The sequence below is a fragment of the Bos grunniens genome, chromosome 26 (genome assembly GCF_055505025.1).
Source record: "Bos grunniens cultivar Pamir isolate PY7600 chromosome 26, Bosgru_T2T1.0, whole genome shotgun sequence".
NCBI classification, from domain to species: domain Eukaryota; kingdom Metazoa; phylum Chordata; class Mammalia; order Artiodactyla; family Bovidae; genus Bos; species Bos grunniens.
Genome location: NC_141190.1, coordinates 36630024 through 36654500, shown reverse-complemented (window position 1 = coordinate 36654500; position 24477 = coordinate 36630024). Strand labels below are relative to the sequence as shown.

General features: G+C 41.7%; 1 protein-coding gene across 4 annotated transcripts in view; it reads right to left on the bottom strand.

Annotated features, from left to right (window-relative positions):
- Positions 1 to 24477, bottom strand: part of PNLIPRP3 (pancreatic lipase related protein 3) — a 43512-nt gene that overhangs the window by 2913 nt on the left and 16122 nt on the right. For 2 of the 4 annotated variants that reach the window (XM_086378299.1, XM_086378301.1), the window contains exons 3-10: positions 24221 to 24340; positions 23443 to 23574; positions 21782 to 21890; positions 16294 to 16413; positions 16082 to 16204; positions 8602 to 8720; positions 5733 to 5865; positions 1783 to 1894 (exon numbers count right to left, since the gene is read on the bottom strand). In XM_086378299.1, coding sequence (XP_086234425.1) covers positions 1783 to 1894; positions 5733 to 5865; positions 8602 to 8720; positions 16082 to 16204; positions 16294 to 16413; positions 21782 to 21890; positions 23443 to 23574; positions 24221 to 24340 — 968 coding nt within the window. The remainder of the gene's footprint in view (positions 1 to 1782; positions 1895 to 5732; positions 5866 to 8601; positions 8721 to 16081; positions 16205 to 16293; positions 16414 to 21781; positions 21891 to 23442; positions 23575 to 24220; positions 24341 to 24477) is intronic. The other 2 variants (XM_086378300.1, XM_086378302.1) reach the window with 1 other exon arrangement.

Genomic DNA, 24477 nt, shown 5'->3' with positions numbered 1-24477 from the left:
TGGATGATTATGCAAGGACATGACAAGTAGCCTCTTTAGACATTAGCAAAAGAAGTAGAGAGATGACAAAACATTCTCACAAATTTTAGAAGGGGTGGGAACCACGCATCTCTCCCCACCTGACCCAGGTCAGCTGCCTTTGTGCAGGACACAGATTCTACAGCCTCAGGCAATGAGTGCAGTGTAGGCCTTAGAGCCACAGACACAAGATCATGTTGAACTATTCTCAGAGGAATAGCTTAATGGAGATGTGAAGGACAAGATGAGATCTACTAAGACAGAGAAGGGTATTTGGAACATGGAACAGCGTGGATAAAAGTCAGGAAGGGAGGAAAGGGTTAGATCTATTTTAATGCTGGGTAGCAACTTCACTTTCACTTTTCACTTTCATGCATTGGAGAAAGGAAATGGCAACCCACTCCAGTGTTCTTGCCTGGAGAATCCCAGGGACCAGGGAGCCTGGTGGGCTGCCCTCTATGGGGTCGCACAGAGTCAGACACAACTGAAGCGACTGAGCAGCAGCAGCAGTGTAGTCAGGGTAATGTGGCTAAGCTGAAGATGAACAAAGCCAAACAATGGGAGGCACGGCTAGAAATCATGGGTTGGAGCCTGTGTGTGAACTGGGATCCAGACGATCACTGACTGAACTCACCTTTACAGGCGGCTGCACCAAGGCAAGATGATGAGCACAAAGGCTACCAGAGTGACTAATCTGACGTATCCCTCGACCGACAACCACAAAACCTCTGCTTTTTGTGCCTCTGCCTTGTATTTGAAGATGATGTAAATCACAGAGCCAAAACATCTAATTAATTCATCAGTTCACAAAACGGTAACATCTAATTAGTGTGTACAATGTTAATTCTGAAATGAGTTGCAGAATTAAGTGATGAAAGTGGAAGACGTAATTCAAAAATGCTAAGGCTGATCGAAGAAAAAATTAAGGAAAACTCAAGATAGAAGGATACTGTAACCTTTTATGAGAGTGCAGGGTGAATGTCTCTACTGAATTATTCCTACCTTTGACTATCTTAACACATATACTATACCTGTGAGTACTACTTAGGGAGCTTATTAGAAATTCGGCTATTCATATAAATACTTTATTTCATATGGAATCTATAAAAATAAAGTAATATGCCCAAATTTGTATAACAATAATGGCATATATTGTTTTTGCAGCCCTATAGACAGTACAGTCCATGGAATTCTGCAGGCCAGAATACTGGATTAGGTAGCCTTTCCCTTCTCCAGGGGATCTTGCCAACTGAGGGATCGAACCCAGGTCTCCTGCATTGCAGGTGGATTCTTTACCAGCTGAGCCACCAAGCAAGCCCAAGAATACTGGAGTGCGTAGCCTATCCCTTCTCCAGTGGATCTTCCTGACCCAGGAATCAAACCAGGGTCTCCTGCATTGCAGGCAGATTCTTTACCAACTGAGCTATTAGGGAAGCCCTAAAAATAAAGCAATATGCCCACATTTGTATAACAATAACAGGCTGAATTAAAAGCATATCTTGTTTCCTGTCAGTTTTTTTCCCACTTGCTTTATTATCTAGATCTGTATTTTCATCTTAACATTTCCTAAAATTTTCTGTCTGTAGCTGGAACTGTGGATGAAATAGATACTATGATTTCTATTTTATATTTGGGAAAAAAGAAAAGTTACTGTCAGATGATAGCTGGTGGTACTGTATTACAGGAAAAGAAAAGCCTGAGCCTTACTGAGCATGATGAACTGAGTACAGCACTGTTACCTGCCAGGTCATCATCCTTGCCTACCTGACAAACTCAAACTCCCCTGTCTTCCCAATCGTTCCACCTACACGGAGAAATATACTTCCTTGAGTGATGTTGTTACCATCAAGTCTGACAGACAGTTTGTGCCTCCAACCTGGAAACAAAATAGGAAAGAGAGAGAGAGAGAGAGAAGGGTTTAGAACACGGGGAAGCATGACATCTTTGTTACTGCTGTTCAGTTGCTAAGTCATGTCCGACCCTTTGAGACTCCACGGACTGTAGCACAGCAGGCTTCCCTGTCCTTCACTATCTCCTGGCTACTTCAGTGTAAATGTAACTTTCAGGGTTAAAGAGGAAGAGGGCTGTTCATGTTCATGAGAAAATATTCATACAACTTTATACAGCTTGAGTGAATTTGGTGAGGTTATATTTTTAAAAACATATAAACTATCACATGTTGATTTTGCAAAGTAAATAGTTAATAATATTTTTAAAGAAATTCTTTAGTTTTCCATATATTTTTTGGACTTTAGAAAAATGTGTGTGTCTTCTTCCACCCATTACATTTGTATTCTGTGGTGTGTATGCTTTCCATCAGTTCAGTTCAGTTCAGTTGCTGAAACTCCAATACTTTGGCCAAAGTATTGAAGTTTCAGGATATGTTTTGGAAAGACTTAGAGCAGACAAAGGGTGATTTCACACCCTTTGAAAATAAAAGAGAGTGTTCCTAATCTGCTAGCTAGGAATTTCTTACGTACTCTTGATCTATCTTCTCCCAGTCTGGATATGTGTATACAGCCTGTAAAAATAAACCAAAGATTTATCTGTTCTGTCTTTCTACATCATTTTATGGCAGAAACTCAAGTATAAAAAGCAAAAGTAATTCTCTTGGTTGATTCTCTTGGTCATTCTCTTGGTTTACCTAGAATTAATAGCAACTAAGGCAACTCTCTAGGCTTCCCAGGTGGAGCTAGGGTAAATAACCCACCTGCCAATGCAGGGACACAAGAGACATAGGTTTGATCCCTGGGTCAGGAAGATCCCCTGGAGGAGGGCATGGCAACCCACTCCAGTATTCTTGCCTGGAGAATCCCATGGACAGAGGAGCCTGGCAGGCTATAGTCCATCAGTTCAGTTCAGTTCAGTCGCTCAGTCGTATCCGACTCTTTGCGACCCCATGAACCACAGCACACCAGGCCTCCCTGTCCATCACTAACTCCCGAGTCCACCCAAACCCATGTCCATTGAATCAGTGATGCCATCCAACCATCTCATCCTCTGTCATCCCCTTCTCCTCCTGCCCTCAATCTTCCCCGGCATCAGAGTCTTTTCAAATGAGTCAGCTCTTCGCATCAGGTGGCCAAAGTATTGGAGTTTCAGCTTCAACATCAGTCCTATCAATGAACAACCAGGAGTGATCTCCTTTAGGATGGACTGGTTGGGTCTCCTTGCAGTCCAAGGGACTCCTTGCTTTCCATAGCCAAATTCTAATTTGCTATAGTTTGACAATTAGTCCAGAAAAATATCTAGAAAACCTATTGAGCAAGAAAGTCTGTGTTTTTTTTTAATGACTCAGAGGCGGAATGAATTGTCCCTTCCTCTCTCACCAGACTTTGTGCTAGGAGTTCCCAGTCAGTACAGGTCTGAGTCAACACAAAGCCTGCCAACAGGATAAATCCCTTGCAAACAGTCAAGTATAACTTTTAAAGAACTTTAGAACTAAACAGATCTTTCATTCTGAATTCTAAAATTGTTGTATGCTTAATAACAGAAAAAAAAATGCAATTCTTCATAAAGTTGTTTGAAAAGCCTCTGAAAGGGGAAAAAATTTACTAGAGAGAATTTTCAGTTCACAAATTAATCCTCGTCAGAAAGCTCCATTTCCCTCCTTGCCTGTTCCACTGAACTATGACCGCCACCATCACCTCTCCACTGAAAGCTAAACTCACCAGTGATGGGACTTATCCCACGAACCCCTCTGGGCCCTATCTCATTGGACCTGTCTTTGGGGCAGTGAATGCATTCTCTCTTTTTCATCATCTTTCTTTTCTTGACTGCCACATGGTTTTATCTTTTCTCTCTTTATTCATTCCTCAGTGTCCTTCACAGGGACCACTTTCTCTGCTCTCTTTCTTCTCATCTGATACATTCTTCTTGGGTAATTATGTCATCCACTTCATAGCTTAGGTTACTGTCTAAACATTCGAATCTTTGGCTGTGGACCACAGCAATCTCCAGAGGATGAGACCCAATCTAACTGCACATGCCCAAATTCTAACAGCATCTCAGACCTAATATGTTACAAACTGAGCCCATCAACTTACTTCAAACCAGCCTCTCTGCGTGGTTACCAAGTTCAGCATATGGTATGTCATCTGCCCAGATGGAATCATCCTTGACTTCTCCACTTTCTGCATCCCTCAAACCCATTTACTGAGTTAGAGAAGGCTGACTCTCACATCCATACAAGACTACTGGAAAAACTAGATGGACCGTCTAGTCAAAGGTATGGTTTTTCCAGTAGTCATGTATGGATGTGAGAGTTGGACTATAAAGAAAGCTGAGTGCCAAAGAATTGATGATTTTGAAGTGTGGTGTTGGAGAAGACTCTTGAGAGTCCCTTGGAATGCAAGGAGATCCAACCAGTCCATCCTAAAGGAAATCTTTCCTGAATATTCATTGGAAGGACTGATGCTGAAGTTGAAACTCCAATACTTTGGCCATCTGATGTGAAGAACAGGCTCCACTGGAAAAGACCCTGATGCTGGGAAAGATTGAAGGCGGGAGGAGAAGGCGATGACAGAGGATGAGATGGTTGAATGGCATCACTGACTTGATAGACATGAGTTTGAGTAAGCTCCAGGAGTTGGTGATGGACAGGGAAGCCTGGCGTGCTACAGTCCATGGGGTCGCAAAGAGTCGGACACGACTGAGTGACTGAACTGACAAACCCATTCACCCAGTTCCTTTTTTTTTTTTAATTAAAACTCTTTTTATTTGTTTTTATTTATTTGGCCATGCCAGGTCTTAGTGGCGGCACTCAGGCTCTTCCATCTTTAGTTACAGCATGTGGGCTCTAGTTCCCTGACCAGGGATTGAACCCACCTTCCCTGTATTGGGAGCATGGAGTCTTAGCCACTGGACCACCAGGGAAACCCCTCAGCCAGGTCCTTTTTGCTTCTACCTGCCCAAAGATAAAGCCCAGACTTCCCATATGGAGCATAATTTCATTATTTGACCCGGTTTGCCTCTCTCATCTTACCCGCCTCATGTTGCCTTCCTCCTGGTCTCTACAATCTCAGCAGGGGGATCTTTTTTAGATTCCAGCTCTCCCTTATCTCCAGGCATTTTCATATGCAGTTCCTTTTGCTTACTGCTACTGCTAAGTCACTTCAGTCGTGTCCGACTCTGTGAGACCCCATAGACGGCAGCCCACCAGGTTTCCCCGTCCCTGGGATTCTCCAGGCAAGAACACTGGAGTGGGTTGCCATTTCCTTCTCCAGTGCATGAAAGTGAAAAGTGAAAGCAAAGTCGCTCAGTCGTGTCCGACTCCTAGCAACCCCATGGACTGCAGCCTACCAGGCTTCTCCGTCCATGGGATTTTCCAGGCGAAAGTACTGGAGTGGGTTGCCATTCCTTCCCTCTGTTACTCACTTTTCAGGAATCAGTGTTGAAGGCATCTTTCCTCTTGGAAGGCTCCCCGATCTGAGTGCAGAAACTCCTTCTTTGCATCTCCCAACAGAAAGAAATTCCTTCTTTGCATCTCCCAACAGAAAGAAATTCCTTCTTTGCATCTCCCAACCCTATTACTCAGGGTTGAAACTGAGACTCTTCCTTTTCTCTCCCCCAGCCTAGACTCACTGTGTGTTCTTCACTGCATCCTCAGAGTCTGGCCCGATGCCCAGTGATTTAGTAGACACTCAGTAAAAACTGTTGAATATTTAAAGGTAAGTGCCTTAAGGCATTACAATAAAATTCAGCTACATACTTACGGGCAAATGGCGAAACAGTCCCTGTGTTTAAAAAATAATATAATCTATTAGGCTTCATTTTTTTCAGGTGAAATCTATCAGCAAAATGACCCATTGTTGGGCAACCTTCCTTGGGACAATGGAAGCAATTTCCCTGGTGACAGAAAATAAGAGGTAATTAGAAATGCTGACCTTCAATAAACTCAGAATGTATTATTAAACTATAATAAATCTTTCAAATCTAAATAAAGTATATGCATTTAAGAATGACTAAGTTGCCTAATAGACTATCCTGCCTGTTTTCAAAAACAAAACATAATAAAACAAAAACAACTGAGGGATAAGGAAAAGGGGCTGGCTGTTAGAAAAAAATGAGTAAATAACATGAATAGACAGACAGTCCATAGAAGAGGAAAGTCAATAGTCAATAGCTATGTAAAAAGATGCTCAATCTTACTAGCTGTCAGGAGTACAAATTAAAACAACATACAATTTCATACTCAGCAGATTTGCAAAAATTAAGGCAGTTGGAAATACCAAGTATTGGTATGATACGGAGTGGGGAATTCTCATTTGCTTCTTATGGGAATATAAATTAACAGACATTGCAGACAGACATTTGGTAATGTCTAATAAAGATGGAAATGCACATATGCTTTGAAAATTTCACTTCTATTACATGTCATAAAGAAACTTCTTCACAAGTACATAAGGAGATACGCAAAGGTGTTTATTGCAGAATTGCTTTTAATAATGAAAACTGCAAACAACCAAAATGTACGTTAGTAGGGGAATGAATAAATAAAATGTGGCTGATTCCTACAGAATTCCTACTAAATACAATAGGTCTATATATGTCAATGTAGATCTTATAAAATTTAAAAAGAAATTCAGAAAGACACTTATAGCAAGATACTATATATATATATATATATATATATATATACATACATACATATAAATTTCCCTCAAAGTTTGCCTTAGGGAAGGGCATGAAGGGAATATAAGGTACTTAAATTTTATCCATGTATTTTAAAATCTAAAACAAAACTAACAAAATACTAACTTAAAAAAACCTGGATAGCAATGTTGGAGTATTTGCTACTTTAGGTTTTTGAACTTTCGGACTTATAAACTATGGATATTTAGGCTAGGACTGTAGTGCATGCATGCATTCTTAGTCACTACAGTCGTGTCTGACTTTTTGTGATCCGATGGACCACAGAGCCCTTCAGGCTCCTCTGTCCATGGGATTCTCCAACCAAGAATATTGGAGTGGGTTGCCATTTCCTCCTCCAGAGAATCTTCCCAACCCAGGAATCAAATCTGCCTCTCCTGCACTGCAGGCAGATTCTTTACTGCTGAACCAGCGGGGAAGCCTAGGATTATAGTAAAACACCCCATTTAAAACTCCATTTTTAATGAACAAAAATACTAACAAAATAATAAGGGCTCATATTGATTGAGTGAGTGCTTACCATGTGCAAGGCACTGTTTGATGCACTTTATGTGCATTTAGGTCAATTAATCCTCACAAAATATTATTATTATAATGTTTTTAGTCTCCTTATTTAGCAGATGAGGAAACTAAAGCCCAGAGAAGTAAGCAATTTGTCTGAGTTTGTTTGTCTATTAAGTGAAGGCACAAGAATGTGAATCAGATGGCCCAGCACTGAAACCCCTCTTACTTTATTTTTTAAAATTCCATCTCATTTTTTATGACTGTTGGATAAAAGTACAATAAAACAAGTCAAGGAAATTGACTTAATGTTCTCTAGTTTGTTGCCGTAATTAGCATCTATGTGGCATAGGAGCCTAGAGTTCTCCCGTTTTGAGCTGATTAAACCCCGCTAACTCTGAATATGCTATGACTTTGAGAACCTGCTTTCACCTGCCTTTGATGTGGTGAATGTCAGGATCCCTTTAGCCATTCAGAGCAGCATCTGGGGCTTGAAGAAGGATGAGTTCGGGGAGAAGGAGGTTTAGGGGAAATGTCAGTGCTTGTCTGGCAAGGTTTCTGAGACTTGCAGTTCACCAGCCACAGTATGAACAAGGAAGACATGCTCAGGAAGACAGCCTGAGGGCTCACTCACCTTGGTCTGTAACAGGAGGGAAATACTTACTCCTGTCCCAACACTATTCTTATTCACAAAATAGCACAAAATGTGCTATTGCTTATAACACACTTTGGTTTGAAACCCCATATTTTTCTACCCTGATAAAACAGGGGATAAGTCTCTAAAGCACAAGCAGGAAAATCTTTCTACTTTCCACTACAAAATAGATTTTCTTTTTACCTTTTCATAGTGATAAGCAAATGAAAAATATAGTCAGCTCAGATCTGGCACCACGTGCTTCATGACTCAAGTAAAATCAAATTTGGTATTTTGTAATGTATATTGATTTGCATGGAATTCCTGTGAGCTATCTATGCTTCAGTTCTGCTCTGTATGAATAATCAAATTTTAATAAAATAATTTTCATGTCCCAGGTAAATAGTAATATGTTTGACTGTAGCTATTAATTGGTTCAGCCTTTTCAGGGCATCTTAGAGGATGACATTTAAAATATATACACACAAAAATTTTTGTGCTGGACTTATGCCTGGTACACAACATCTAGTAACTGCATAACAAATGACCAAAAAAGCAAAATTGTATATAATTCAAAAGAACTGAAACAACCAGAATACAAATAGTTGGTTTAGTTATTTAAGCCCTTCAGCAACCCCAGCTACTGTTCAGTACTCAGCACAGAAAGAATCTATTATTTACCAAAATGGCAGATGCATTTTTTTTGATACATACTCAATGTTCTAATTTTTAGTTGACTGATCATGCTTCAAAAAATGACTTGCTAATTGAATTACATGGCAAAATGCTTTACTTACTGCTTTAAAAGATTTGTAGGATCTACAAGGATAAGCAATAAATGCATCAGGATTGAGAATGCTTTCAGCATAAAAGCGATGACTTCGGGCATGGTTGCAATCAAAGAAGGAGAACACTTCTGTGAAAACAATTTTCGATTAACTGGTAGCAATGAACTGATAACTGAGAGTATGAAACATTTCCTAGAAAAAGTAATGTTGAATGATAGTTTCTTGACTTGGATCTGGGTCACCAGACCTTGTGTGTACTTTTAGATATTCCACATTTATTAATATTATATATCATCTTCTTGTACCAAAGAATTCTTTGTGTGAGTCTAAAGGGACAAGTTATGACCAACCTAGATAGCATATTGAAAAGCAGAAACACTACTTTGCCAACAAAGGTCCATCTAGTCAAGGCTATGGTTTTTCCAGTGGTCATGTATGGATGTGAGAGTTGGACTGTGAAGAAGGCTGAGTGCCGAAGAATTGATGCTTTTGAACTGTGGTGTTGGAGAAGACTCTTGAGAGTCCCTTGGACTGCAAGGAGATCCAACCAGTCCATTCTGAAGGAGATCAGCCCTGGGATTTCTTTGGAAGGAATGATGCTAAAGCTGAAACTCCAGTACTTTGGCCACCTCATGTGAAGAGTTGACTCATTGGAAAAGACTCTGATGCTGGGAGGGATTCGGGGCAGAAGGAGAAGGGGATGACAGAGGATGAGATGGCTGGATGGCATCACTGACTCGATGGATGTGAGTCTGAGTGAACTCCCTGAGTTGGTAATGGACAAGGAGGCCTGGCGTGCTGCGATTCATGGGGTCGCAAAGAGTCGGACACGACTGAGCTACTGAACTGAACTGAAAGGGACATTTAATGTAGATGACTGTGTTCTGATACTAATATCACCAACACTTCCCAGATATCTGACATAAGCACTTAGAATTTTAAGTATCACTGTGTACACAGTATCTCTGCCTTAGACCAGTTAATTCTCTTGTCTCCCTGTTTCTGCAGGAATGACTGAACTCCCTCCTATTCAATCATGAAACAGGCAGCAAGGTTAACCAGTGCACAGCTTCAGCTGAGTTTCAAGATGTGACAGGTGGAATGTATTATAAAGAATGCTATAGACAAATTGGTTTTGTCATTGTCAGGCACAGCATTACTGCCACTGGTAGTTAGGATTACTGCAATAATTCATAAAAGTTCTAAGTACATTTGTGTATTCTGAAATACATTCCAGTCATTTATGCTCTCTTTTCCTTACATAACAATATTTTTACTACATGGCATGGGCTATTCTTCTCATGACCTACATGACTTGACTCACCTTTGAGTCACTAGATGTGGCAAATCACTTATCTATAAATGTGGACTCCAAAGAGTCACTCCTTCCTAGGTCCTCACCCCTTTGCAATATAATGTTACTACTCGTTCCATCAAGAGGTGGAACTGATGATGACATGACAGTAAATTTTTGGATGATTCTAAATAAAGGTTTTTAAAAACCTTTCTGGGTTACAGGCTAGTCTTGTGACTTGTTTGACTAAGAGAATATAGAGGAACTGCCACTGGGCAAGTATCATGGCCTTGGTCTTCAGCGACCTTCCATCATCTATTCTTGTTCTATTGGAACCCAGTCTCCATGTTAAGAAATTCAGGTGAACTGGCTGGGGAGAGAGGCTCTGAAGGATAACAGACCACTTAGAGAGGAGAGCTAGTACCAAGATACTACCCGTGGAAGGCCATCTTGGACCTTCCCACCCATTTTGGCCCAGCTCAGCCCAGCTCCCAGTTGGATGCAATCATGTACATTCACCCAATGGACACATAGCAAAGCAGAGCTCTGCCTGAATCTTGAGCCTCATAACCATGGGCAATAAACCATTGTTCTCTTAAGCCACTGTGGTTTGTTATACAATAGATAACTGAGATCATTTCAGAAATACAACATAGCAGTAATAAACAATTGACATCTTTTTTTGAGGAGGACTTCTCTTATATCAGGTTTCTTTACATACAAATTTGTATTCATAACTAATTGTGGTTTAGACACGATGGTTCTTTAGAACATAGGGAACTATGAATTTTAAAAGTAAATGGTTTCTTAGTAACAAATATATGTAAAATAAAATATTTTGAAGCTGAAAAGTCATTTGAAGACATGAATGATAAATATGCTTTTAATCTAATAAAGTTGTAGGAATTACAGTATCTCAAAATGATAGCTTATGATAAATGTAGGCTTATTTTAATTCATTATTTTACAGAATTTCAAGTATATAACAATATAGTTATGTAAACAAGTCTTATGATCTACATTTTATCCTAATAGAAATGATTTCAAATCATAATATAACAGATAATGAGAAAGAAGTTTTATAATAGGTCTTTTTTGAAAGAATTTTGCTTACCAGCACTAGATAGAACTGGCTTTAATTCTCATTTTGAGTATCTATAGTTTTACCAGTTTTAAGTAGTCATTGCAAATGGATATTTCTAATTACATTTACTTTCAAAACAGGTAGTAAAACTTTGTAAGTTAGTGCTAGTGAAGAGGAAATTCAAGCTACTCTCAAATGCCACGATCTGTGTTTCTTTCCTCTGCAACTGCCAGGCGGAAGATAGAATAATTACATCATCTAGACATTCTGACCACATGGGGTCAGGCAGTGGGATATTTAGAATCATCGAAAAATTTACTATCACGTCATCATACATTATATGACTGTGCTTTATCATATATTATGGATGATACATATCATTGTTTACATGATAATGATATAGAGATAGGGAGGAATGGAACTCCCAAATAATAACTTTCTGGTGTCTTATAAAGTGCCTTATTATTATTATTGGAAACTGCTATAAGGGCTAAATACTATTTGTTTAATTTGTGATTAAATTAACTTGTGATCCACGGTAATTCTGTTAAAAAGCAAATCAAACCATGTACTTCTTCTGCTCAAAATCCTCCCATGGCTCCCATCCCCCTCAAGTAAAAGCTGAAGTTGTTGCTACAGTCCATAAGACCCTACGTTATCTCCTTCTGCCCCATTCCTTCTCTAACCTCATGCCCTACTACTCTCCTCTCTTTTATTTCACTCTGGCCACAATAGGCTCCTTGCTGCCATGACCCTCACGGGCTCCTGCCCCAGGCCCTTTGCACTTGCCATTCCCACCCCTCAGCCTGGAATGCTTCTCACCCAGGTACCTGCATGGCTAACTCCTTCAGGTCATCTTTTCAGTAAGGACTTCCTGTCCACCCTACCAAAAATCTCCTTCCCCTAGGTCACCCGCAGTGTCACCAACACATCAGATTCCCATTACATTCTTTGTTTGGTCTCCTTAGCACTTATTCTATTACTGTTTTTATAGCAAAGTAGGGTATTGCTGCTGCTGCTGCTGCTAAGTCGCTTCAGTCGTGTCTGACTCTGTGCGACCCCATAGATGGCAGTCCACCAGGCTCCCCGGTCCCTGGGATTCTCCAGGCAAGAACACTGGAGTGGGTTGCCATTTCCTCCTCCAATGCATGAAAGTGAAAAGTGAAAGTGAAGTCGCTCAGTCGTGTCCAACCCTCAGCGACCCCATGGACTGCAGCCTTCCAGGCTCCTCGTTCCATGGGATTTTCCTGGCAAGAGTACTGGAGTGGGGTACCATTGCCTTCTCTGAAAGTAGGGTATTAGCTCCTACTAATTTTTGTCTTTTGTATGCATTCCTACATCTGCTATTCCTAGAATAGTGCCTGGCACATAGTAAGCACTCAATACATATCTATTGGATGACTACATCCTCCTTGTTCATACTAGTGAGACATTCTGTTAGACCCTGGGATTATAGACTTAACTAAAACATGGATCCTGGCCTCACAGACCTCACGACTGCTGGGAACTTCATACATGCTACTGTGTTTTGGGCTAAAATATACGAGAGGAACTACCCCGCGTCCGAGGTCAGGGGAGGCGGGCGGGAGGAGCAACCCCACGTCCAAGGAAGTGGCTGCACGGGCGCAGGAGGGCCTAGAGGAGCTATCCCATGTTGAAGGTCAGGAAGGGCGGTGGTGAGGAGATGCGCTTCGTCCAAGCTAAGGAGCAATGGCTGCACTTTGCTGGAGCAGCCGTGAAGAGATACCCCATGCCCAAGGTAAGAGAAACCCAAGTAAGACGATAGGTGTTGCAAGAGGGCATCTGAGGGCAAACACACCGAAACCATACTCACAGAAAACTAGTCAATCTAATCACACTAGGACCACAGCCTTGTCTAACTCAATGAAACTAAGCCATGCCCATGGGGCAACCCAAGATGGGCAGGTCATGGTGGAGAGATCTGACAGAATGTGGTCCACTGGAGAAGGGAATGGCAAACCACTTCATTATTCTTGCCTCGAGAACCCCATGAACAGTATGAAAAGGCAAAATGATAGGATACTGAAAGAGAAACTCCCCAGGTCAGGAGGTGCCCAATATGTTACTGGAGATCAGTGGAGAAATAACTCCAGAAAGAATGAAGGGATGGAGCCAAAGCAAAAACATAACCCAGCTGTGGATGTGACTGGTGATAGAAGCAAGGTCCGATGCTGTAAAGAGCAATATTGCATAGGAACCTGGAATGTCAGGTCCATGAATCAAGGCAAACTGGAAGTGGTCAAACAGGAGATGGCAAGAGTGAATGTCAATATTCTAGGAATCAGTGAACTGAAATGGACTGGAATGGGTGAATTTAACTCAGATGACCATTATATCTACTACTGTGGGCAGGAATCCCTCAGAAGAAATGGAGTGGCCATCATGGTCAACAAAAGAGTCTGAAATGCAGTACTTGGATGCAATCTCAAAAAGGACAGAATAATCTCTGTTCGTTTCCAAGGCAAACCATTCAATATCACAGTAATCCAAGTCTATGCCCCAACCAGTAACGCTAAAGAAGCTGAATTGAACGGTTCTATGAAGACCTACAAGACCTTTTAGAACTATCACCCAAAAAAGATGTCCTTTTCATTATAGGGGACTGGAATGCAAAAGTAGGAAGTCAAGAAATACCTGGAGTAACAGGCAAATTTGGCCTTGTAATACAGAATGAAGCAGGGCAAAGACTAATAGAGTTTTGCCAAGAAAATGCACTGGTCATAACAAACACCCTCTTCCAACAACACAAGAGAAGACTCTATACATGGACATCACCAGATGGTCAACACTGAAATCAGATTGATTATATTCTTTGCAACCAAAGATGGAGAAGCTCTATACAGTCAGCAAAAACAAGACCGGGAGCTGACTGTGGCTCAGATGATGAACTCCTTATTGCCAAATTCAGACTTAAATTGAAGAAAGTAGGGGAAACCACTAGACCATTCAGGTATGACCTAAATCAAATCCCTTATGGTTATACAGTGGAAGTGAGAATTAGATTTAAGGGCCTAGATCTGATAGATAGAGTGCCTGATGAACTATGTAATGAGGTTCGTGACATTGTACAGGAGACAGGGATCAAGACCATTCCCATGAAAAAGAAATGCAAAAAAGCAAAATGGCTGTCTGGGGAGGCCTTATAAATAGCTGTGAAAAGAAGAGAAGCGAAAAGCAAAGGAGAAAAGGAAAGATATAAACATCTGAATGCAGAGTTCCAAAGAATAGCAAGAAGAGATAAGAAAGCCTTCTTCAGAGATCAATGCAAAGAAATAGAGGAAAACAACAGAATGGGAAAAACTAGGGATCTCTTCAAGAAAATCAGAGATACCAAAGGAACATTTCATGCAAAGATGGGCTCGATAAAGGACAGAAATGGTATGGACCTAACAGAAGCAGAAAATATTAAGAAGAGGTGGCAAGAATACACAGAAGAACTGTACAAAAAAGATCTTCACGACCCAGATAATCACGATGGTGTGATCACTCACCTAGAGCCAGACATCCTGGAATGTGAAGTCAAGTGGGCCTTAGAAAGCATCACTATGAAGAAAGCTAGTGGAGGTGATGGAATTCCAGTTGAGCTATTCCAAATCCTGAAAGATGATGCTGTGAAAGTGCTGCACTCAATATGCCAGCAAATTTGGAAAACTCAGCAATGGCCACAGGACTGGAAAAGGTCAGTTTTCATTCCAATCCCAAAGAAAGACAATGCCAAAGAATGCTCAAACTACCGCACAATTGCACTCATCTCACACGCTAGTAAAGTAATGCTCAAAATTCTCCAAGCCAGGCTTCAGCAATATGTGAACCGTGAACTTCCTGATGTTCAAGCTGGTTTTAGAAAAGGCAGAGGAACCAGAGCTCAAATTGCCAACATCTGCTGGATCATGGAAAAAGCAAGAGAGTTCCAGAAAAACATCTATTTCTGCTTTATTGACTATGCCAAAGCCTTTGACTACGTGGATCACAATAAACTGTGGAAAATTCTGAAAGAGATAGGAATACCAGACCACTTGATCTGCCTCTTGAGAAATTTGTATGTAAGTCAGGAAGCAACAGTTGGAACTGGACATGGAACAACAGACTGGTTCCAAATAGGAAAAGGAATACGTCAAGGCTGTATATTGTCACCCTGTTTATTTAACTTATATGCAGAGTACATCATGAGAAAACGCTGGACTGGAAGAAACACAAGCTGGAACCAAGATTGCCGGGAGAAATATCAATAACCTCAGATATGCAGATGACACCACCCTTATGGCAGAAAGTGAAGAGGAACTCAAAAGCCTCTTGATGAAAGTGAAAGAGGAGAGTGAAAAAGTTGGCTTAAAGCTCAGCATTCAGAAAACAAAGATCATGGCATCCGGTCCCATCACTTCATGGGAAATAGATGGGGAAACAGTGGAAACAGTGTCAGACTTTATTTTTATGGGCTCCAAAATCACTGAAGATGGTGACTGCAGCCATGAAATTAAAAGACACTTACTCCTTGGAAGGAAAGTTATGACCAACCTAGATAGTATATTCAAAAGCAGAGACATTACTTTGCCAACAAAGGTTCGTCTAGTCAAGGCTATGGTTTTTCCAGTGGTCATGTATGGATGTGAGAGTTGGACTGTGAAGAAGGCTGAGCACCGAAGAATTGATGCTTTTGAACTGTGGTGTTGGAGAAGACTCTTGAGAGTCCCTTGGACTGCAAGGAGATCCAACCAGTCCATTCTGAAGGAGATCAGCCCTGGGATTTCTTTGGAAGGAATGATGCTAAAGCTGAAACTCCAGTACTTTGGCCACCTCATGTGAAGAGTTGACTCATTGGAAAAGACTCTGATGCTGGGAGGGATTGGGGGCTAGAGGAGAAGGGGACGACAGAGGATGAGATGGCTGGATGGCATCACTGACTCAATGGACGTGAGTCTGGGTGAACTCCGGGAGTTGGTGATGGACAGGGAGGCCTGGCGTGCTGCGATTCATGGGGTCGCAAAGAGTCGGACACGACTGAGCAACTGATCTGATCTGATATTCAAAAGCATATTCTATCCACGAAGGGTGCTCATTGAGTTTATAACTGCAGTTTAGAAAGCATTTACCTTCCCTGTAAATATTGAGATCAAATTTAAATAAAGGTGTAATTAAATCTTCACATCCTGGCATGTGCTTCCCTCCATTTGGATAAAAGTCAAGGTGACCACAAGCATTAATAGTTCCAACACCTGAAATTAAAAAAAGCAAGATACATGCTTCTAAAATTCTCCTAAAATTCTCCTCCATCTTTCAGTGCACTTTTGTGTTAAAGCCTTACCAAGCTCAAAGAAGAGGCGAACAGCATTTGTATGGATAACATCAACAAAGTTGGCGTCTGAGGGATCCAGCCTGACTTCATTTGGAGTGTCATGGAAACACGGCCCTGCTGGGTCCAAGCCTAGGAAAAAGCATAATGTGTATTAAACTAAGACATATAAAGGTACACTGACAGTGTTGCTATTTCGGAAGGATAGATGGTGAAGGCAGAGTATTCTTTCTTACGTGATTTATGTAGGTCAAACACCACTCAGCCTGAAGGACAGATACATAAACTGTAGGATGTGTTTATATTTATAAATGCAGGATCTGTATATACTGCAATGTCAGATTCCTACACACAAGCAAGGCTGTGTCTGGACAATACCAAACCAGCTAACAAAGTCAGAAAAGTCAAAGCAGCTACTCTAAGGTCTCTACATGGAATACCATGCAGACAACTAAGGTTATGGATTGCAGACCACCTTAAGAGCAACATTTATATGTTAAAAAATAAATAAATAAAAGCTAAGAACTCTTTAAAATGTAAAGATGAACCACAAAGAAACACAGTTTAAATAGTAGAATCATAGTCCTCAGTTAAGGCTCACTTAGTTCCATTCATTGTATTACCAACAAAAGCCTGAAGCCCAGGATAGGGAAGGGACTTGACAAGGCCATCGTATGTTAGATGCAAAATGGACCATTATATATTAGATGCAAAATGGCCAGACTTCAGTCCATTGTCTCCCATTTGAACGTCTACTAAAACAAAGATTAAGATATTTAAGGTCTCTAAAATGTTACGATCAATCACAAACTCCTCATTTACATATTTGACAATTATTTATCAAGCACTTATTATGTGCCAGGAACAGGGTTTTGCAACTGGATACAAGGAATAAGGTCTAGTCTCTTCCCTTGGAGGGGAAGGCACTGCAACTCAATGTGCTCAGTGCTGAGACAGGTGAGCGCAGGTGTTATGCAAGCACAGAGAAGAAACAGGCAACCCAGTCTTGGGAACCTGGGACATGCTTCTGCTAGAGATGAGAAATGCAAGCAGAGATCTGAGGGAGTAGACGAGTTAGCCGGGGTAAAGATGAGGTCGGCAGCATCCTGGGAAGAGTGCAGAGAGTACACGTGGCCATCAGGCCAGAGTTAACCACATTTGGGAAACTGCAACTAGCTTTCAAGGGCCAGCGCTGCTGCATAGGGTTTAGAATTTGGTGCAAGATGAAGACACCATTGCAGGCAGGAGCCAGATGTAATCAGCTGAGCTACGATGAGTTTGGACATGACCTGGTTGTTGACGGGCAGCTCTTACAAGTTTGCCAAAGGGGAGGTTTACAGTCAGATTTGTATTTTAGCAAAGTCTCTTTGCTGTGAAGTGGAGACTGGGTCTCAGAGCAGAGGGGACTCAGAGCTGAGCTGTATCTGACCCCTGGGAAAATGCAGCAGGAGTGAGCAACGAATGTGCCACAGGTGTGGGGTGTGTATTACCTCGAAATGATAGACTGTTATATGATTCCATTTTTGTTTTTATTTTTCTGAGTCATATAATCATGGAGAAAGAAATGATAGAATGAGAGGAGGCAAGGAGAGGAGAGAGGAGGGGCCTAGATAGAACCTTGAGGGACACCAACACGTAAGGAAAGGCGAAAGAAAAGGAACCTGGGAGGAAGCCTGGAAAGAAGCTGTCAGACAAGAACAAAGACAACCAAAGAGATGCAAGAAGACAGGGAACCACAGGAACCAAGAGAGGGTGTTCCACCAGTGAGGAGGGCTTAGCGAGTCAAATTCTGCAGAGGGGCCAAGGAAAGTAAAGATGGGAAAGGCCTGGAAGAGTCCCACTAAGAAGCCGTTGGTGGTCTTAGTGGTTTTGCTAGCAGGACTGGGGAAGAAACCAGACTGCAATGGGTTGAGGAGAGCACAGCCCTCAAGGAAACATGGCCACTTCCTTTTAGAGGAGTTGGAATCTGAGTGAGGCAAGCTAGGGTATTGGTGAGAAGAGGCTGTGGTCTAAGCAGGAACTGGGACATGTCAGTTCTAATAGAGTTGGGGAAAAGAGCTTGACAAGATGGGAGGAAAAGCAGACAAATGACAGTGAGGGCCCCAACGCTGGCCAGGGACTCAGAGCACAGGTGGAAAGATGAAATTAGACAGAGGGGTCCATGAAGTAAACCAACAGGCATCTGTGCAAAATATCCAAGCTTAAAAGAAAGATGCACAAGCATTTGTCTCACAATTAATCTTCAACTCTAGGGAGAATTGTTTATGCTAATGTACAATTGCTAATTAGATACAATCTTCTGATGATGTCGGGAGTTCAGTGGAGATGGATCCAAATATAGCAGGTACACCTCAAATGATGCTGATGTGAGGACAAGGCAACCAGATACCTTTTTTTAAAAAAATACAACTAGTGTTTTCAAGAGGCAGGGAAGGCAGAATCTTGGATTTGTGGTTCTAAGAGATCTCAGGAGGAAGATCAACAGGAGGGAAAACTGGAAGGTTCAACCTCTTAATTGATCTGAGTTGCGGAGGCATGACCCTTACTGCATGAATGAGAGCGCAGCCTTTGGGAGCTGAGTTTGTTAGTATGTAAGTATTTGGATGCATGAGTGTATCAGCATAGAGAATAACCCCTTCTCTATGGAAATAGAGAAAACAGGAAAACACTGACACCGTTTATAGATAAAAGGAAACAAAACCTTGACCGAGTAACCCCCATGCTATAGTCATCTATGATAACTGCCTACCAGTCATAGAGAATTACCAGAGACACAGAAACTTCAATTCAGTTCAGTTCAGCTGCTCAGTCGTGTCCGACTCTTTGCGACCCCATTTATCGCAGCACGCCAGGCCTCCCTGTTTATCACCATCTCCCGGAGTTCAGTCGAACTCACGTCCATCGAGTCGGTGAAACTTATGCATGTCCTAAAATCTACCATATTTTGTTTTTAACTGGTTTTATTATAAAGCCAACTTTTTTATTTTTTTTTTGAGATCTCGGTTCTTTTGTTATCCAAGGAACATGATTATTCAAAGACTAAGCACTTAGAAGGAATATAGATTGCAACATCCAAATTATGTAGATTCTTCATATGTTTAGAGAGCCTTTAAAAACTTATTATTTTCTATTTATTCAATAGGATAATTCACTTGGCAGGAAACCCTGGAGTTAAAAATTATCCGAGTTGTGAAATAAGAATTCAGGAAAACAAAATCTCCATAAACTTATTGCAACCTACTGTGAATTTTTGACACATTTATGGCAATGTCCCTCCTTTTAATTTACAGCTGAAATGCCTCCCTGTTGGACTGTTGAGACCCATGAGATTCCATTCGTATGAGTTGGGCCCATTTCTTCCATTCTCTGGCAAAGAAGATTTTTGCTACACAATAACTTCAGAGCCAACTCATTGGGAAAGACCCTGATGTTGGGAAAGATTATTATTATGAGGGCAGGAGGAGGAAAAGGGGTGGCAGAAGATGAGACGGTTGGATGGTATCACCAACTCAATGGACATGAGTCTGAGCAAACTCCTGGAGATGGTGAAAGACAGGGAAGCCTGGTGTGTTGCAGTCCATGGGGTTGCAACCAGTCGGACACAACTTAGTGACTACATGCTGCTGCTGCTGCTAAGTCGCTTCAGTCGTGTCCGACTCTGTGCGACCCCATAGACGGCGGCCCACCAGGCTCCCCCGTCCCTGGGATTCTCCAAGCAAGAACACTGGAGTGGGTTGCCATTTCCTTCTCCAATGCATGAAAAGGAAAAGTGAAAGTGAAGTCGCTCAGTCGTGTCCGACTCTTCGTGACCCCATGGTCTGCAGCCCACCAGGCTCCTCCATCCATGGGATTTTCCAGGCAAGAGTACTGGAGTGGGGTGCCATTGTCTTCTCCAAGTGACTACATAAAGAACAACAATTTCAGAGTAAATATACAAATTTTAATATTCTACGTAGAAATGGTGGTGGTGGGCTAGGGTTGGAGTTGGAATCAGAGATCTGGGAAAAAGAGGAAACTTTTAGCAGGAAAAGCCTGTTATACCAAGAGACTGCAGAGGCAATATTTTAATACTTTAAACCCGATTTAGAATTTGGAAAAAATATTTTAAATTTAAATCTGAAATTAAAGCACATGTGTGTGTGTGTGTATGTGTGTGTATGTGTGTATGTGTGTGTATGTGTGTATGTGTGTGTATGTGTTTGTGTGTGTGTGTGTGTGTGTATGTGTATGTGTGTGATCTTCATATACAATAAAGGTATATTTCAAAGAGTGTGGGAAGCAGAAAATTAACTCTGTCTGAGGAAGAAATATCTGAGAAAATTCTCAAAGGATGACCAGCGGGTGTTTAGGGTGAAGGGGAATAGGACTTGCAAAGGCACAGAATCATGAAAATATGTGATAAAACATGAAACATTCATACAACAAGTTCAGATGCTTTAGACAATGGAAAGTTTCAAGCAGTGGAGTGGCACAACCTGTTTAGAAAGAATGATACTGGCAATACCTGTGTAAGATTGGAGTGCCAGCCTGTTCTGAGTGGTGTCCAACTCTTTGCAACCCCATGGACTGTAATCCACCAGGCTCCTCTGCCCATGGGATTCTCCCAGCAAGAATACTGGAGTGGGTTGCCATTTCCTACTCCAGGATCCTGAACCAGGAATCGAACCCATATTGTGTATGTTTCATTGGCAGCAGAACCAGGCAGGGTACCAGCCACGAATGGCAAAAACCCAGGAGATGGAGAGGCCTGAGCCGGGACAGTGACCGGGCCATGAAGAGGCGCAGAGCAGATGCGGGGGAAGATGGAAGGGTGGAAGAGACGAGGGGCTTGATGACTGACTTAGTGGGGGACGCAGAGAAGGGAGGGGCCAGCCCAACCTACCAATAATGGAGCTGATATTTTGACTTCTAGTCAACAGACTCGAGTAGTTTGGAAGTCAAGAGTACAGGGAAGGGATGCGGTTAAATCTCATTCCCAACACCTTGTTCATAGGACTCACTTTGCAACTTGTTTTCAGGCTTAACATTATACTCAGGGACAATATTCAACCTCAGTATATGTGCTGCTGAAGCAGGCACACTCAGGGACAATATTCAAAATTTTAGCAACTGGGATAGCATGGGCTTAAACAAAACAGTTCAGCAATCCAGCTACACTGGGTGAGCAGGACCACCCTGGAGTTTCTGTCTCAGTCTGTGTAGAAGCCATTATGGAATCGCAAAGCATGGAATGTGTCATCATTCAGTCGACACATCCCCAACAGGTGGGTGATCACAGGTCCCACTCCTTGTCATCACAGATACTGCTATGGTGAACACTCTTGAAAATGGATTCACACACTCACCCTTTGGAAGCATTTCATGTTTTAGTTTAGGGAGGGTCACATTTTCTCTTGTCTTCCATTTGCTTCTGTGACTTCCTTGGTGTTCAGATATTTGATACTTTGTACACAAACAAATACCTAAACAAATCCAAGGCCCATCTGCAGGGCAGGCTTACCAGTTATCCTTCCAAGGCCTGGCGTCCTTGACCCAGCTTCCCCAGCCAGATGAGCTCCCAAGCTGTGGCCAATCAAATGTACTTTAGAAGCGGAATATCCAAATTTTTTCTGAGAGGATATTTTAAAAGGAAAACAGAACAAGCATTAAAAAAAAAAAAAAGATAGGTAGAATGGCTGAAACTGGCTTAAAATGAAAAAGGGGCTGACATGTTTCTCCCTCTCCCACCCAGGACGGGGAGACTGGTAAAATGATAAGCAGCCCATGTCCACCTACATCCTTATCCAGCTGAGGGAGAGAGCACCAGGTGGGCTGAAGGAATGCCTTCTGTCAGAGCTTTCTCCCTGTGCTAAAGGGCCTCGCAGTTCTGGGGAACAGGAAGGAGACCAGCCCAGTGACCCTTCTGTGGCTTCCAGTGCATGTTCATCCTTCCTGAGTCCCAAACCATCCCGCACACCCCTACATGGGCTAAAGGCAGCTCACACCCAGGGGGGGCAAACAATTCACTGAACATTTAAGTCAGCCAACACGTTCCCCTTCAGTTAAGCAAAATCTCCTCCTACTTATTTTCTGAGCCTTTAGGAGCCCACAGTTCAGGCCCCAGGATCAAGGAAGAAATTCAGGAAAGCTTAGTTAGACCTGGTTTTTCTCTGAGGAGGAGATAATCTGTTTCCATCCTCTGTGGACAAAGACACACTCGAAGTTCCTCCGTGTAGTCTAGCCTCCCCTGATGAGCAGGAAGAGTGGATGGAGAAGAGGGGGGGCAGCGGTGAGTATTTGGCTCCCCGACTCTTCTCCAGCCTGTGTCCTAACTGGGCTCAGAGTTGGGCTCGCTTTCCTGACTGACCCTCAAAGTGAGCAGCAGCGCCTGCCAGTCCCCTTCCCGTTGCCTTGTATTTTTCCACAGTCCTGTCCCCACACTCCGTCAGAGCAGAAACGCTGTCTCGCTCACCGTGTACCTCCAGTGCCTAGAATGGAGCCCGGCCCACAGCAAGTGCAGAGTGAAATATTTGTTGACTGTAAGGAGTGAAATCTTAAGAATCTGAAAGGGTCATAAATCTTTAGATTTTTTACTTCACTGCAGTGCATGGTGGGAAACTACTTCCTATTATGGTGGAGCATTTGGAGATTTATAAATGTCTCAGAGTATAGCCCTCATAAATAGCAAAGCCTATTTTATTCTCTTTGAAAATGTGTAGGTTCAAGAGTTGTGCCTGGACTGGCCTAGGGACCTAATTCACTGCCATAGAACCCAGTTTCTGTGGGGAAAACGCATTTCACATTCTGCACAGATAGCGCCCATAACGCAGAAACGGTTTCTTCTCTATCCTTAAGGATAGGTTTATACTGTGCTGAAAAGGAACCGAGATGGTCCTCCAGGCTGACCAAAGCAGCGACCTTGAAAGGCGGGGATAGATGTGGTGAGGAGCCGGTGAAGACACACTGTCACCAAGTGGCGAATTGTAGAACTACAGGCACTTCTTTCACCAAAAAGGAACCTAACTTTCCCTTTCTGGCTACCATACACCAACACTTATTATTTCACATGTTCGGTACTTGTGTAAACTAATAAAAAAAAAGTATACAGGATTGCCCCCAAATTCTTAGTGTTATGACACAAAGCTGGTTCAATGTAATTTTAAAGAAATCAACTGTTCTTACCACGAGAACATCAATAAAATAAGCCACCTCAGCACCAACAACGCGGAGATTGTTTACCGCGTGGATATATTGCAGTGAACCGTTAATCCAGTCTAAATTAATGCAGTTCACATCTTCTACTTTTAGCAGTACCTAAAAAGATTTATTGTAAGTATTAAAAGCAAGAATTAAAGGAAACCTGAGAGCCCAAACAACTGATTCTACAATAAGAAATGACATCTGCAAGTATTGAGGACCTACCATTGCTTGGCCCTGTCCTAACACTTGTACATACATTAACTTATTTAATATTCATTTAAAGATAAGCAAACCTGGGCAAAGATAGGTTAATTAACTTGCCCATGACCACAGAGCTAGTCAATAGAATCATAATATGCCAGACAGCCTGACTCTACCACACTATATGGCTTGTAAATAATTAATTGCTTACTACGTTAGCAGTCTATTAATCTTGAGTAGAAGAGAGGAAAATTAATTTCCTGGAGTGAACTTGGAAATGTTTTCCTTAAATTAAATGAGAAATTTATCATACCATTCAATCTTTTGTCAAAGATGTGAATTTACTAAGAATAATTATAAAAATCTTCTATCATAATCTGTACAATTCATAATAAGTGAAAATAAATGGGAAATGAGTAATTCATCTGTGGTCTTGGAAAATGGCCAGTGTGAATAACTGGAGAATTTCCATGAATACACGTTAGTACCTTGCAAAGTACATTCACATTAAACATAAAACTTTAATACTAGTATAAAGAAGAGATTATTCACATCATACATTGCACATGTCTTGCTGCCATTTGCCATCTGATTTCCATCCAGGTATGTTGATACGTGTGATCTTGTGTGTGGCGAAGTGTGAGGCTCGGATAGTTAAATAATTAACTGCACTGACTTCCTGTTTCAGGTGAAAAGAAATTAAGGTAAAATAATTGAAAATTATTTAACATTTAGTAGAATTATTCTAAATTCACTCAAAAATTGTCTTCTAAGTTTGACTTTAACAACCATCTTTAATACATTTTTATCAAACAA